Source organism: Spinacia oleracea, chromosome 6 (genome assembly GCF_020520425.1).
Source record: "Spinacia oleracea cultivar Varoflay chromosome 6, BTI_SOV_V1, whole genome shotgun sequence".
Taxonomy (NCBI): Eukaryota; Viridiplantae; Streptophyta; class Magnoliopsida; order Caryophyllales; family Amaranthaceae; genus Spinacia; species Spinacia oleracea.
Genome location: NC_079492.1, coordinates 120,714,347 through 120,726,751, shown reverse-complemented (window position 1 = coordinate 120,726,751; position 12,405 = coordinate 120,714,347). Strand labels below are relative to the sequence as shown.

General features: G+C 34.1%; 2 protein-coding genes across 2 annotated transcripts; both read left to right on the top strand.

Moving 5' to 3' along the window:
- Nucleotides 1–474: 474 nt before the first annotated feature.
- LOC110803963 (uncharacterized) lies at nt 475–2,460 on the top strand. Its single transcript, XM_022009513.2, has 3 exons — nt 475–650; nt 1,954–2,221; nt 2,266–2,460. The coding sequence occupies exons 1-3, from the start codon at nt 475–477 to the stop codon at nt 2,458–2,460; spliced, it is 639 nt and encodes a 212-aa protein (XP_021865205.2).
- Nucleotides 2,461–5,701: 3,241 nt separating this feature from the next.
- LOC110803968 (sugar transporter ERD6-like 7) lies at nt 5,702–11,132 on the top strand. The gene is made up of 18 exons (XM_022009517.2): nt 5,702–5,968; nt 6,070–6,132; nt 8,071–8,160; nt 8,253–8,312; nt 8,408–8,473; nt 8,550–8,615; nt 8,705–8,780; nt 8,912–8,976; nt 9,052–9,144; nt 9,255–9,335; nt 9,453–9,537; nt 9,635–9,681; nt 9,769–9,831; nt 9,906–9,965; nt 10,070–10,123; nt 10,223–10,282; nt 10,437–10,551; nt 10,641–11,132. Exons 1-18 carry the CDS (start codon nt 5,783–5,785, stop codon nt 10,760–10,762), a joined length of 1,452 nt encoding a protein of 483 aa, XP_021865209.1. The 5' UTR covers nt 5,702–5,782; the 3' UTR covers nt 10,763–11,132.
- The last annotated feature ends 1,273 nt before the right edge of the window (nt 11,133–12,405 follow it).

Genomic DNA, 12,405 nt, shown 5'->3' with positions numbered 1-12,405 from the left:
AGTTTTGCCATAATTCACCAAACGCCCATCAAGTTTCAATAATTCATAAAATACCCCTCACAAATGACTTAATACCCCAAATACCCCTTCATGACGTCATCATCCCTAATTAACTCAATTAACATCTAATTAACCCATCCATTTACCTTAATTAATCTATTTTTCCCTAACTAACCCATCTTCTGCCACTGCCTCTTCTTTCCCTCCCTCCTCGACCCCATCACCGCCGCCACCACCTCACACCACCTCGCCCCCATCTTCTTCCTCCTCGACCTCATTTTTCGACGACAACGACGATCTTTTTCTACCAAATCATTGGATACATTCTCTGCTTCAATTCAATAGCCTCCAAAATAAAAGTCCGAAATTCAACCCCATTCTTAAAGAATTATCTCTAGCGCGCCCGACTTGTTTAAGCAACCGGGTTTTGGGAGTGATGGTGGACACGTGTTCATTGATGATTGTAAGCCGGGGATGTTCTTTGATCATCACGATGATGGTGATTTTCTCAGGTTATTGGGTTTGTCAAGTAATAATTATTTTCCAGATATTGGCGATATATTTGGTCCGACCATTCGTTGCTATCTGAGTGTGATTATCTTCTTTCAAAATGCTTTTTTCCGAGTTTCGTATCTGCCTCAGCAAAAGAGGTTTTGTAAACAACGGAAATCAGTCGAGCAAAAACAAAAAAAGAAAATGAAATTAAGGAGTGAAAATATGAATTACGGTTTCAATTACAAGTCTAATTCTGTTATTTGATTTCAATTTCGATATTGATTTAATGAAGAGATTTGATAGGTGGGTGTTTTTTGGGGTTGATTTGCTTTCATTTATGGGTTTATGCTCAAGTTTTGTTGGTTGTTAATGGAGGTCATGGAAGACAAATGTGCTTTGGATAGGGGCGAAGTGACGAGAGATCGAGAAAAATTGAGGTGGTGAGGTTGGATTTCAGGTGGTATTGGTTGATTTCGGTTGGGTGGAGGTAGTTTTCTGAGTGGGTGTTGGTGGTTCGTGGGCGGTGAGGCTGAAATCCTTTTTAGGTTGGTGGTGGATTAATGGAAGAAGGAAGGGGAGAGAGAAAAGAAAATGAAATGGGTGGATTAATGGGTTAATGGGTGGGGTTAATGGGGAATTAGGGGGTAATTAGGGATTTGGGGGGTTAATTAGGGTTTAGGTGGGTAATTAGATCGTAATCGGTTGATTATAAAGATGATGACGTCATGAAGGGGTATTTGGGGTATTAAGTTATTTGTGAGGGGTATTTTATGAATTATTGAAACTTGATGGGCGTTTGGTGAATTACGGTAAAACTCGGGGGTATTTCATGAAATATCCGAAAATAATACTTCTTTCACTTTCCAAATAAGTGTCACTTGTAGAGAGTGATACGGTAATTAAAAAAAAATGTGTAATAGGTAATGATTGAGAATGGTTTATTTTGGAAAATGAAAAAAAGTATATAATTATTTATTCATAAATTACAAATAAAAGTGGATGTGAGAATGGATAAGAAAAAGTAATAATGATTTATGAAAAAGTGGAAAAAGTGGGAAAAGTGTATGTTCAAAAATAGAAAGTGGACGCTTATAAGAAAATGTCATTTATAGAAAAGTGACACTTATCTATGAACGGAGAGAGTAGCGTAAAACAAAGTGAATAGCTGCTTTTCATGAAAGAAATAACGCAATTTTTTTTACAAGTGGTGTACCCAATATTATACAGCGGGGTAAAATTTAACCAAAAATGTTTAAAAGTTACCCCTATTTAGTTAAAAGTTATCTACAGAGTATTTCTACAGTGATAATTTTTTTTGGAATAAAGTTGTTGTGTGTAAACTTCTCTGGGCTCTCACTCAAAAAAGATAAGCTATGGGTAAGATGGGTGGATAGCTATTATATGAAGGGTAGATCACTGTCCTGTTGCTATGTCATGGGCTATGAAAAAAAAATTCAGTTGTGTTCAGTTGGTGGATTATGTTGGAGGATGGACTGCTGTGGAGAAGCATTATTCTTTCTCTATCAAAAGTATGTACCAGAAACTTTGTGTTGTTCATGTTAAGGTTCCTTGGAGACGAGTCATTTGCAACAATCAGGCAACTCCTAAGAGTCAATTCATCATGTGGCTAACCTTGTGGGGTAGATTACCTACTCTTGATAGATTGTTCAAGTGGAATATTGCTGCTTCTGATAAGTGCCCTGTTTGCACTGCCAGTACTGAATCTGTAGAGCATCTGTTTTTTGAATGCTCCGATCCTTTGCTTCTCAGGTCTGGCAGAAGGTTTTGAAGCTACTGCAGTTCTCTAGGCCTCCTGGTGGCTTTACTTCTGAGTTACAGTGGGTGATTAAAAGTAGCAAAATGGGTGAATTGTTAATGATGTTTTTTGCTGAATGCATTTACTCTGTGTGGCTAAATAGAAATGATAAAGTGTTAAATCAGCATTGTAAAACTCCTACGTACTGATCTCTTTATGGAGATTCGGTTTAGAGTTGCCTCTAGAGCTAGTGATAAGCTTAGTTCTTTGCTTCTTGATTTGAACACCTAGCTGCAATCCGTGGACTATGGACCGTAGTGCACATAGAGCATGGTGCACCAAAAGAACATATGTGCATAAGCAAAAGAACATGACACTACGGCAAAAGAACATGCGATATAATATTTCACTTTTTGTTATAAAAATAATGTATTATTTTACTATTTATTAAAAACATAAATAAAAATATATACTCAAGTTCTTTTCTCGTAACCAGATGTTCTTTCAATTATATACTAGTGTTCTTAAGGTGCACCATGCTCACTGACACTGTGCACCATGGTCCACCTTCTAAATTGCACACCTAGCTGTTGTAAGGTGTTCTGTGATGCGGTTGGTTTTGAGGTCTAATGGCAATTGTTGTAAGGCTGATGTGCCTTTTCTCTCCTTTTGGTAAAAATTTCTCTTTTATTTGCGAAAAAAAATAATCATTTTAATAAAAATTATTTCTTCAGTATCATTAATATGGAAGTATAAAATTAATGATTTAACTCTTTAAAATGTTTATAAAAGTTAATAAAAAGTTATACAAAAATTAGGTAAAAGTTATAAAAAAAGTGGGTAAAGTTATGTTGGTGTACAATAAATTTATTATACACCTTGTGCGTGCAAGACCTTTTGAAAAAAATAAAAGAGTGAATTGCTATTATCGCTAAATAATATTGACGATATCCAACTAGAATGGTAGAAGACGTTAAATTTACCAAAATACCACCCTTCTTCTTAAACTTCTACCCCATGAATTTTCCATCCACGTCAGCAAAAAAAAAATTTGGTCTATTTTTTAACGAGTCAGCACAAGATTTCCTTCTCAAGTAACGATTTTTTTTGAGTAAATTGAGAATTCAGTTGGCTATTTATGAGTTACTGAATTGCTAACTCATTTGATGATTTAAGACAAAGAATTTTATTTCAGCAAAATCTCCAATTGGTGATTTTTCCTTTAGATCGCAGATTGAGTTAGCCATTCTGCTTAAAGTAAAATCGTCAGTTCAATTAGTAGTTTGTTGGTGATCCGGGAAAAAAAAGTTACAAATTTGTGTTGAAGTTGACGGTAGGTTGAAAATTTATAGAAAAGGGGTATATTTTAGAAATATTGTGACATCTTCTAGCATTTAATCGAAATTCAGTTTCAAACAGACTCAAACCACTTTATTGAATACACATTCTATCCTTACTTAAACTTTTACCTTTACTTAGGCTCCATCTATCCGACTTATTTTGACTGAACTTATCTGAACTTAACTGAAATGGTCTGGACTTATTTTATCTGAAAAAAACTTATTTGTATGTGAAAATGTCTCTGAAAAAACCTTATTTATTTTGAACTTATATTATCTGAATTTATATGAACTTAACGAAACTTATCTGAACTTATTTTGTCTAAACTAAGTCAAACAGAACATAGCCTTAAACTCCTCATTCAATCCTTCATGCATATCGGCTTAAATCAACAGAAGCATAATGGATAGTTTTAGTAACCGGCACATCTTTTACATTTGATAACTTTTTGGTGGGCCAAGCTAAATGATTAAAAAAAAATGATTTTGGTTTTTGGACAAATTGTTTTTACCACCAAAAAAAAATCAAAAAATTGTTTTTTACCACATAAAAAACTAAAACTTGTATTTTACCACATAAAAAAGTTTAAAACTTATTTTTTACCACCTGAAAATTGGAAAATAGATTAAAATGTTAGGTGGAGCGCCATAATAACTATAATATTTCTAATATGTTCTCATTTTCTACGATTTTATGTACTTAACTCTTGTCTCTTCCCCGTATCCATCATGAATTCACTTAATTTTTCACCACCATTAATTTACAAAATTGACAAAATTAATGGAAATAAAGAGAGAAACGTAAAAATGTTAAAGAAAATCACATATGGAGTATAAAAAATTGGATGGAAATTGAATTAGATAGCCATACATAAAAGTTTCATCTATTTTTTCGTTTTCGGGTGGTAAAAAACAAGTTTTAATATTTTTAGGTGGTAAAATAAAGTTTTAATTTTATAGGTGGTAAAATCAATTTTTTTGATTTTTATAGATGGTAAAAAAATAATTTGTCCTTGTTTTTTTAAGTATAAATAAAATCAAGTTGTAATATTTTATTAATGGGTCTCACACACAAACCTTTAGACAGGTTTAATCTGCTACTGATGAAAGGTTTTTGGTACTTTAGTGGGAGATTTATACAATGATGATGTGACATGAGAATTAACTAACCTTATGGAGGTTTGTGATATTGCTATTGCACCCTCTATCTTATTTATCAACATGGAACTCATGTGTTTTTTCTTTTGCGACTATGCGCGAGTGTGTCTTAGGATAATTGGTTATTTATCAATGCAAGAGATCAAGAAGGATTAGCTAGTAACACTACAAAATTATGGATTATTAGAGACGGAATTTGAGACGGAAACTATAAGCATCTCAAACTTGAGATGGATTACTAAAATTTCGTCTCTAAACTAAAATTGAGATGGGATTGTATATAGAGTTTCAAAATTTTCGTCTCAAATTTGTAATGGACTTGCCAAAATCCGTCTCAAAATTTTTTGAGACGCCCTCTACAGAGACGCCCCATTTCTGTCTCAAATCCGTCTCCAATCATCATTTTGAGACGGATTTGGACTATTTAGAGACAAAATCCCTCATCTTTATAAAACGATTTTTTTGTAGTGTAAGTACTCACTTGTGTTAAGATAATTTTAATTTTAAGTATGTGCTTCTGATATGTCTTAGGATAAAATTTAAGTACGTACGTGTGACGTGTATTAAGCTATAAATGGTAAATATATATACGTCTCTTAGGATCAATGGTTATTCATCAACATAGTGCAAGATATCGAGAAGGATTCATAAGTAAATACGTATCTTAGGATCACTGATTGCGCTAAACGTAATAAGTGTATATTTTTATATTTTTACCAAGATTAATTTGGTAAAGAATCTTTAACGGTTAGGTGAAGTTCTTCAACAAAGTTTATAATATAATTATATAAATAAAAGTATAGTTATGTCATTATCTACTGATGAGATCTCCTTGAGTTTTGTTTTGTTATTGACAGCTTCACCACCATCCACATTAAGACAAATAAAACACATCACTGACTAATTGTTAACTCTTAATTTGTTAGTATATACTATATACTATATAGCATCATCTGCATGGTATATAAATCTTTGCAGGACTCAGTTGTAACAACATTCACCCTGCTGCCTTCAATCGATAACCAGCAGCAAAATGGGTATCGAGTATGATGCCGAAATTGGTGCGAGAGAAGCAAGGCATAATGCTAAGGAGCCATTGATCCAAGGCCAAGAAAACAAGTCTTCTTCCGAAGGCAAAAATGACAGTAAAGGGTCAATATTGGTTGTTTTCCTTAGTACTATGATTGCTGTCATGGGCTCCTATGAGTTTGGTTCTTGTGTATGTACTAGTACATTTACTTTCACCATTTGCAATTACAGTATCCTTAATTGAATCTGTTTTTATAGTTAACCTTTTTTTTTTTTTTTTTATTTATACAGGTTGGATTTACAGCACCTACTCAAACATCTATTGTTAAGGACCTCAACTTATCAGTGGCAGAGGTGAGTGATGCTTACAAACTTTAGGAATGTCATACCCATCATCAACAAGATGTATTGTGTTGCTTATAGAGAATTCATTGTGTTGCTTACAGAGAATTCATAATTTCCATTGTTTATCTGGGTGTACCTGGATCTAAGGACACCCAAGGTTAGTTTGTTTTTTTTCATTTGTAAATTTGGCGCTAAGCAGAACAAGAGAGTTCCATGTCCATGAGCATAACATATTATTGGGTGTAGTGACGGATCTTGAACAGTTTTACGAGTGGAACAATAGAAGAATTAAACAATATAGTTTGTAATTTATACAATTATATTAAAATGTTAGGGAGCAGAACTGAAAATACTATTTAAATTTTCGCCTAGGGGGCCGGGCCCACCCAGTCCCCAAACATCAAGAAGATCCGCCATTAATTGGGTGTACCTAGACCGGTGTATAATGGACACTGAACCGAAGAAAAAGGGTGAAGTTTTGACAGATTAGTTGCAAAATGATTAATGATGTATCACCAAAAGAATTTGGTGTAACAAATTTGGGGTGATTGAAGTAGTGTTGTCAATTCTCTATGAAAAGCCATGTACTCGCCGCCTTTAGAACATGCTGTCGAGTTTTAGGAAGAAAAAACAGCAGTACTGATCAACTGCTGCATGAGCTTGATAGAAATTTGAGGACGAACGCGGAAGTTTTGATGGATCTCAATTATATAACAAAATTGTATTTTGATCATTGATTACATTAATAAGAAATGTACAACAATATTTGTGAGAGCTCATGTCTCTCACTTATCTCTTTGGTAGAACTCTTGTTTCTACTACTCCTCATTCACTTTTTTTTTGTGGAGCTCTCTTGATTGGCTCACCTCTCAATTCATGCACATACAACATATTTATAGTGGTTGTATTTTAATTTCTAGATTTTTTTACACTTGTCATTTATCTAGATTTTTCTAACTAGATTTTTCTTAGGATAATTCTAGACATTTCCTAAGATTATTCTAGATTATAATTTACAATCATATTTCTAGATTTTTCTACACAATACATTTCACTACTAGATTTTTACAAACATATTATCTAGATTTTTCTAGATTAATATTTTAACACTCCCCCTTAATCTTGAAAAATCTTGTACTCCAAAATGTTTATCTTTCGAAAAACTCGTTGATGCACTTGTCACCAACCACCAATCGTCATGAACGCTTGAGTTCCAATAATGTTGGCACCCGTGTTACCAACCTCCATCTTCTTGATACCTTTTATTAATCTTGATCATCTTCTCGTTGGTATCCATGTTACCAACTATCCCACTAGTGCACATGTCACCCGTCATTTTCTGAAATTTTTCTTCAAATTTTATTTTGTTATTGGTGCTCATGTCACCAACCATCCCGCTAATGCTCTTTTCATTAGCAAACTTTAAAATTTTCTTCAAAATATTTTCTTCTACATATTCTTCATTGCCATTTGTTTCTCCAAATTTTTCTTTTGTTGTGGTGCTCATATCACCACCCATCACTGCTAATGCTCGTGTCATTAGCAAACTCCAAAATTCTCTTTGTGAATATTTTTTTTGTCACCAACATACTCTGCTAATATTTTCTTTAAGAAAATTTAGATTTAGCACGTACCTCTTTCTTCAAATCTCGTAACCCTTCATGTCTTGGGTCTTGGGTCTCCGATCTTCAATTTTGTCGTAATCACTTTTCCGGCTCTGATACCATGATAGAAATTTGAGGACGCACGCGGAAGTTTTGATGGACCTCAATTATATAACAAAATTGTATTTTGATCATTGATTACATTAATAAGAAATGTACAACAATATTTGTGAGAACTCATATCTCTCACTTATCTCTTTGGTAGAACTCTTGTTTCTACTGAGCTAAGACTGAAAAGCAATGTACCATTCATGAATAATAATTCTTCCACTGCATCTTTCAGTTTTCTCTGTTTGGTTCAATTTTGAGCATTGGAGCTGTGCTTGGAGCAACCACTAGTGGACGTATTGCTGATCAGATTGGTCGCAAAGGGGTAACAAACATTCTTTTTCCCACAACTGATATCACATTCATACTACATTATGTTTGTACAGCAATAATTTCTGGTGTCTTAATAAAATACAGGCTTTGGCAATGTCAACTGTTACATGCATAGGAGGATGGATTACAATTTACTTCTCCCAGGTAAGCACGCTTCTGCACTATGCAGACTGCAGTGAGCTCAATTTTGCTAACAAATCATGCTCACTGATAAAATATCTGCTCATTATAAACTAAAGGAGGCAGTTTCACTTGACATTGGAAGGTTCCTTACTGGATATGGTATTGGAGTTTCCTCTTATGTGGTAAGTTTTAATTTGCCTTTTTGTACCAGTCTCTTGTTTTGAATCAGCTTAATGTTGATGTCATGGTTTAAACTAGGTACCCATATACATAGCTGAAATTGCACCAAAGAATCTACGCGGGGGCTTAGGTACGCTTAATCAGGTACATTACACGTTCCCATCATCAAATGATTTGCTTAATGGAAAGGGAAAAGAAAGATGGATTAGATTCTGAGTGCTTGTTTTTTGCAGCTTATGATCGTGATTGGAGCAGCAACTGCTTGTTTTGTAGGAACAGTTGTAACATGGCGGCAGTTAGCACTAACAGGTGATTACTCCCTTAGAACAAACTGTTTACTGAAATTGTACAATAAAGTTGTTTTAAACAGATTGATCGAAAAGCTTCATTAACATATTGTTTCTTCTTATTTCTGCTTCCTTTTTATCGGAACTTTGAAGGGATCATACCATGTATCATTCTTTTGGTGGGCCTGGTTTACATACCTGAGTCACCTAGATGGCTGGTAAGATATGAATGTCATGTCATATTGACTCTACCATTTATTGAAATGCTAGACTTCATATAAAATGAAATGCAGGCAAAAGCAGGGCAGATGAAAAGGTTTGAAAATGCATTGAGAATGCTTCGAGGGAAAGATGCTGATATTTCAGCTGAAGCATCTGAAATTCAGGTCTGATACAATCATATTCTAAGAACAATTTGATTTAATGGGATTTTAAATTTTAATGAAGTCCACATAATAGCTGAACAAATGATTAAACTCTATAATTTTCATGACAGGATTACATAGAAACTGTGCAACACCTGCCTAAAGCCAGGATGCTGGACCTTTTCCAGCAGAGATACTTGCGTTCAGTCACTGTGAGATCTCTTTTTTTGGAAATACTTTTTTCATTGATTAGCACGAAAGATAATCTTTGCCACTCCGTGTTTAAGTATGATATAGTATCATTTGTGTGAAATTTGTTTGGTTTGTAGATTGGAGTCGGACTTATGCTTTTGCAGCAACTTGGTGGTGCTAACGGCATAGGATTCTATGCAAGCGAAATGTTTGTTGCTGCTGGTAAGATATATAGTTGATATGAACTCATTTGAGCTAGCGATATTCTATTCAAGATATACTTGATATTAACTAGTCTAGTTACATTACGCAATGTCAGGTTTCCCTTCAGGCAAATTCGGAATCATAATGTATGCAAGTATACAGGTAGATTATATTTCTGTACGACTTTAGTTTGTTTAAATAACGCTCGCACAATGAAACTAAGAAACAACATATATGATTGTTTTGCAGATACCTATAACAGCAATTGGTGCAGTGCTAATGGACAGAAGTGGACGTAAACCTCTATTACTGGTAAGCAAAGTTTATCCCACAACAGGTCAATCAATACCTCTGATTTAGCAAACAGATTATAACTCAAACTGCAGGTTTCGGCTGCAGGAACGTGTTTAGGATGTTTTATGGCAGGATCAGCTTTCTTTGCTAAGGTAATTACATACGAAGTATATATTACAGTTTTCTGTTATAGTACATTACTGTATGTCTGTATTATGGTTTGTTATTAGATCTAAGAGGTGACATTGTAATACAGAACCTCGGATTTTTGGAGAAAGAAGCTCCATATCTAGTCCTAGGAGGAGCACTGGTAATTCATCTAATCTAAACCAATATTCTATCATATTATATGATATGTCATGTTGCTACTGTTTAGCCCTTCATTTTTAACAAACTGCAATTCTATCAGATGTATATCGGTTCATTTTCTATTGGAGTTGGAGCGATTCCATGGGTTATGATGTCAGAGGTATGACACCATTTTAGAACTTCATCCTTTGGTTTGATGTCTTGCTTAAGAAATTGAACAAAAAGGCGACTTTCTGCAAGAAATAAGCACGAAATAGTGTGATTAATTTGAATGATTAAGGACTAAATAGCAACGTTTATGTTACTGCTTGCAGATATTTCCAATAAATGTGAAGGGGGCAGCAGGAGGTCTGGTGAATTTGGTACACTGGTTTTGTGCATGGGCAGTTTCCTACACTTTTAATTTCTTATTCAACTACAGTGCTGCAGGTACTAAACCTTTCATTTTAGGCTAGGTTTAACATTAATTTTGGACTACTAATTAAAAATAAAATTAACTGGAATGTCTTTGGTTTCAGGCACCTTTTACTTCTATGCAGCTATTGGTGCCCTTAATGTCCTCTTTGTGGCAAAATTAGTACCTGAAACTAAGGGGAAAACTCTTGAGGAGATTCAAGCTTCAATCAACCAAATCAAATAATTTTCATGTTTTTTCTTCATTTTCACATTTCTTTTTCTAGATTTTGAAACTGTTGTTGTTGGTTGTGAATTATCTTTAGTCTAATATTGGAGAGGTTTTGAGTTAGGAGAGTTCAGTCCACTTATAAGTCCAATGGAGGTTGCACACTAAAACCAATTGGCAATAGTGGGAGTGACTCCACAAGCTTATAAGTGGTATTTTCTCTCCTCTTTCTCCAATGTGGGACAACTTACATATGAAAAACATGGGGTGTCTAACAGTTTTGCACCGCATTTGACAAAATTTTGAGATACAAAAACTACCTTATAAGTCAGAAGCAGAGAAGCTACTGATAATAATTATTACAAGCACTCCGTTATGTTCACCTTATTTCCGCTCATTTCTATAAAAGTAAGTTTATACTCCGTGTAAGTGGAAAATGATTTGAATTAAATTGTGACGAATAGACGAGATCACAATGGGCCTAGGACCCGAGTCCATAAAAACTTGCTATTATCTTTATAGTCTATAGTGGGCTGGGTCAAATTAGGTTTTCTAGAAAAGCCCACTTAATTTATGGACCACAAATATGTAGTGTTTTAAATGACCCACTCTATGCACAATTAGCTCCATATGCACTAGTGGACTACAGTCTACAGGGAAAATCATAACTCATAAACCCATTGGCTGAATTTCACTCAAAGCTCAATTTTTTTTTCAGATTTTTTCACGAAATACCCCCAAGTTTTAAGTTTATTCACCAAATACCCTCGTTGTTTCCGTAATTCACCAAATACCCCTGAGGTTTCTTTTTCTCGCATGACTTAACCCTGCTGTTAAGTGGCCGTTAGAAACTTTATTTCAAAAACTTTATTTCACCAGATACCCTTGTGGTTTCTGATATTTTCACCATATGTCCTATGGTATACAATATTTCACACAATTTAACTTGACAACATACAACAACACATTCGATGAGCAAACTGTTTATTCATCACAACTTATTCAATCCAATCAACTACGACAAAAACTTAACAAACCCAAAATATTTGAACACGGAGACATCAAATTAAAACCTTGATCATAATCAGTTACTATCGAATCATTCAATTCCACAAACTAAACAATAAAAATCCACCATGAAAATAAAATTCAACCGTTACCCAAATAAAAATCCAACTTTTAAACCAAAAAAAAACACAAACCCAATTCAATACCCAACAAAAATTGCAAAAACAAGCTAGTAATTAAAACTTACCTTGAAATTAATTGGGTAATTCACCAAAATGGTTTACCATAAATTAAATTGAATTTGGAAATCGAAGAACTAAAATATGAAAATGAAGAACAAAAACCAGAAAAATGGAGAAGAGAATCTGAAATTTATGAATTCTAATCATAGAAAACGCAAATCTAAACAAAAATTCGAACTTCTAATTGCTCTAATCTACCTAAATGTTGTTGTTGCTGATCCTCTAATTACGCTATTGTTGCTGCTATCTTCGAACATAAAAAATGGGCTGCCAAACGAAAATAAGAAAAACGAAGAAGGAAAAAATCAAACTCCGAAAAACTAAAATTCCAATTCTAAGCTACAAAATCTGTTTTCTAATTGCTCTCTAATCTCCCCACCTCGGGCTGCTGCTGCTGCTATATTCCATATA

Bases quoted from the DNA above. Each gene is read 5' to 3' on its own strand.
- LOC110803968 (XM_022009517.2), top strand. From the start codon at position 5,783: ATGGGTATCGAGTATGATGCCGAAATTGGTGCGAGAGAAGCAAGGCAT. The intron at 6,133-8,070 runs GTGAGTGATGCT...TGCATCTTTCAG, and splicing joins TCAACTTATCAGTGGCAGAG to TTTTCTCTGTTTGGTTCAAT. The intron at 8,781-8,911 runs GTGATTACTCCC...GGAACTTTGAAG, and splicing joins GCGGCAGTTAGCACTAACAG to GGATCATACCATGTATCATT.
- LOC110803963 (XM_022009513.2), top strand. From the start codon at position 475: ATGTTCTTTGATCATCACGATGATGGTGATTTTCTCAGGTTATTGGGT. The intron at 651-1,953 runs GTTTTGTAAACA...AAAAAAATTCAG, and splicing joins TATCTGCCTCAGCAAAAGAG to TTGTGTTCAGTTGGTGGATT. The intron at 2,222-2,265 runs GTAGAGCATCTG...TTTGCTTCTCAG, and splicing joins GCACTGCCAGTACTGAATCT to GTCTGGCAGAAGGTTTTGAA.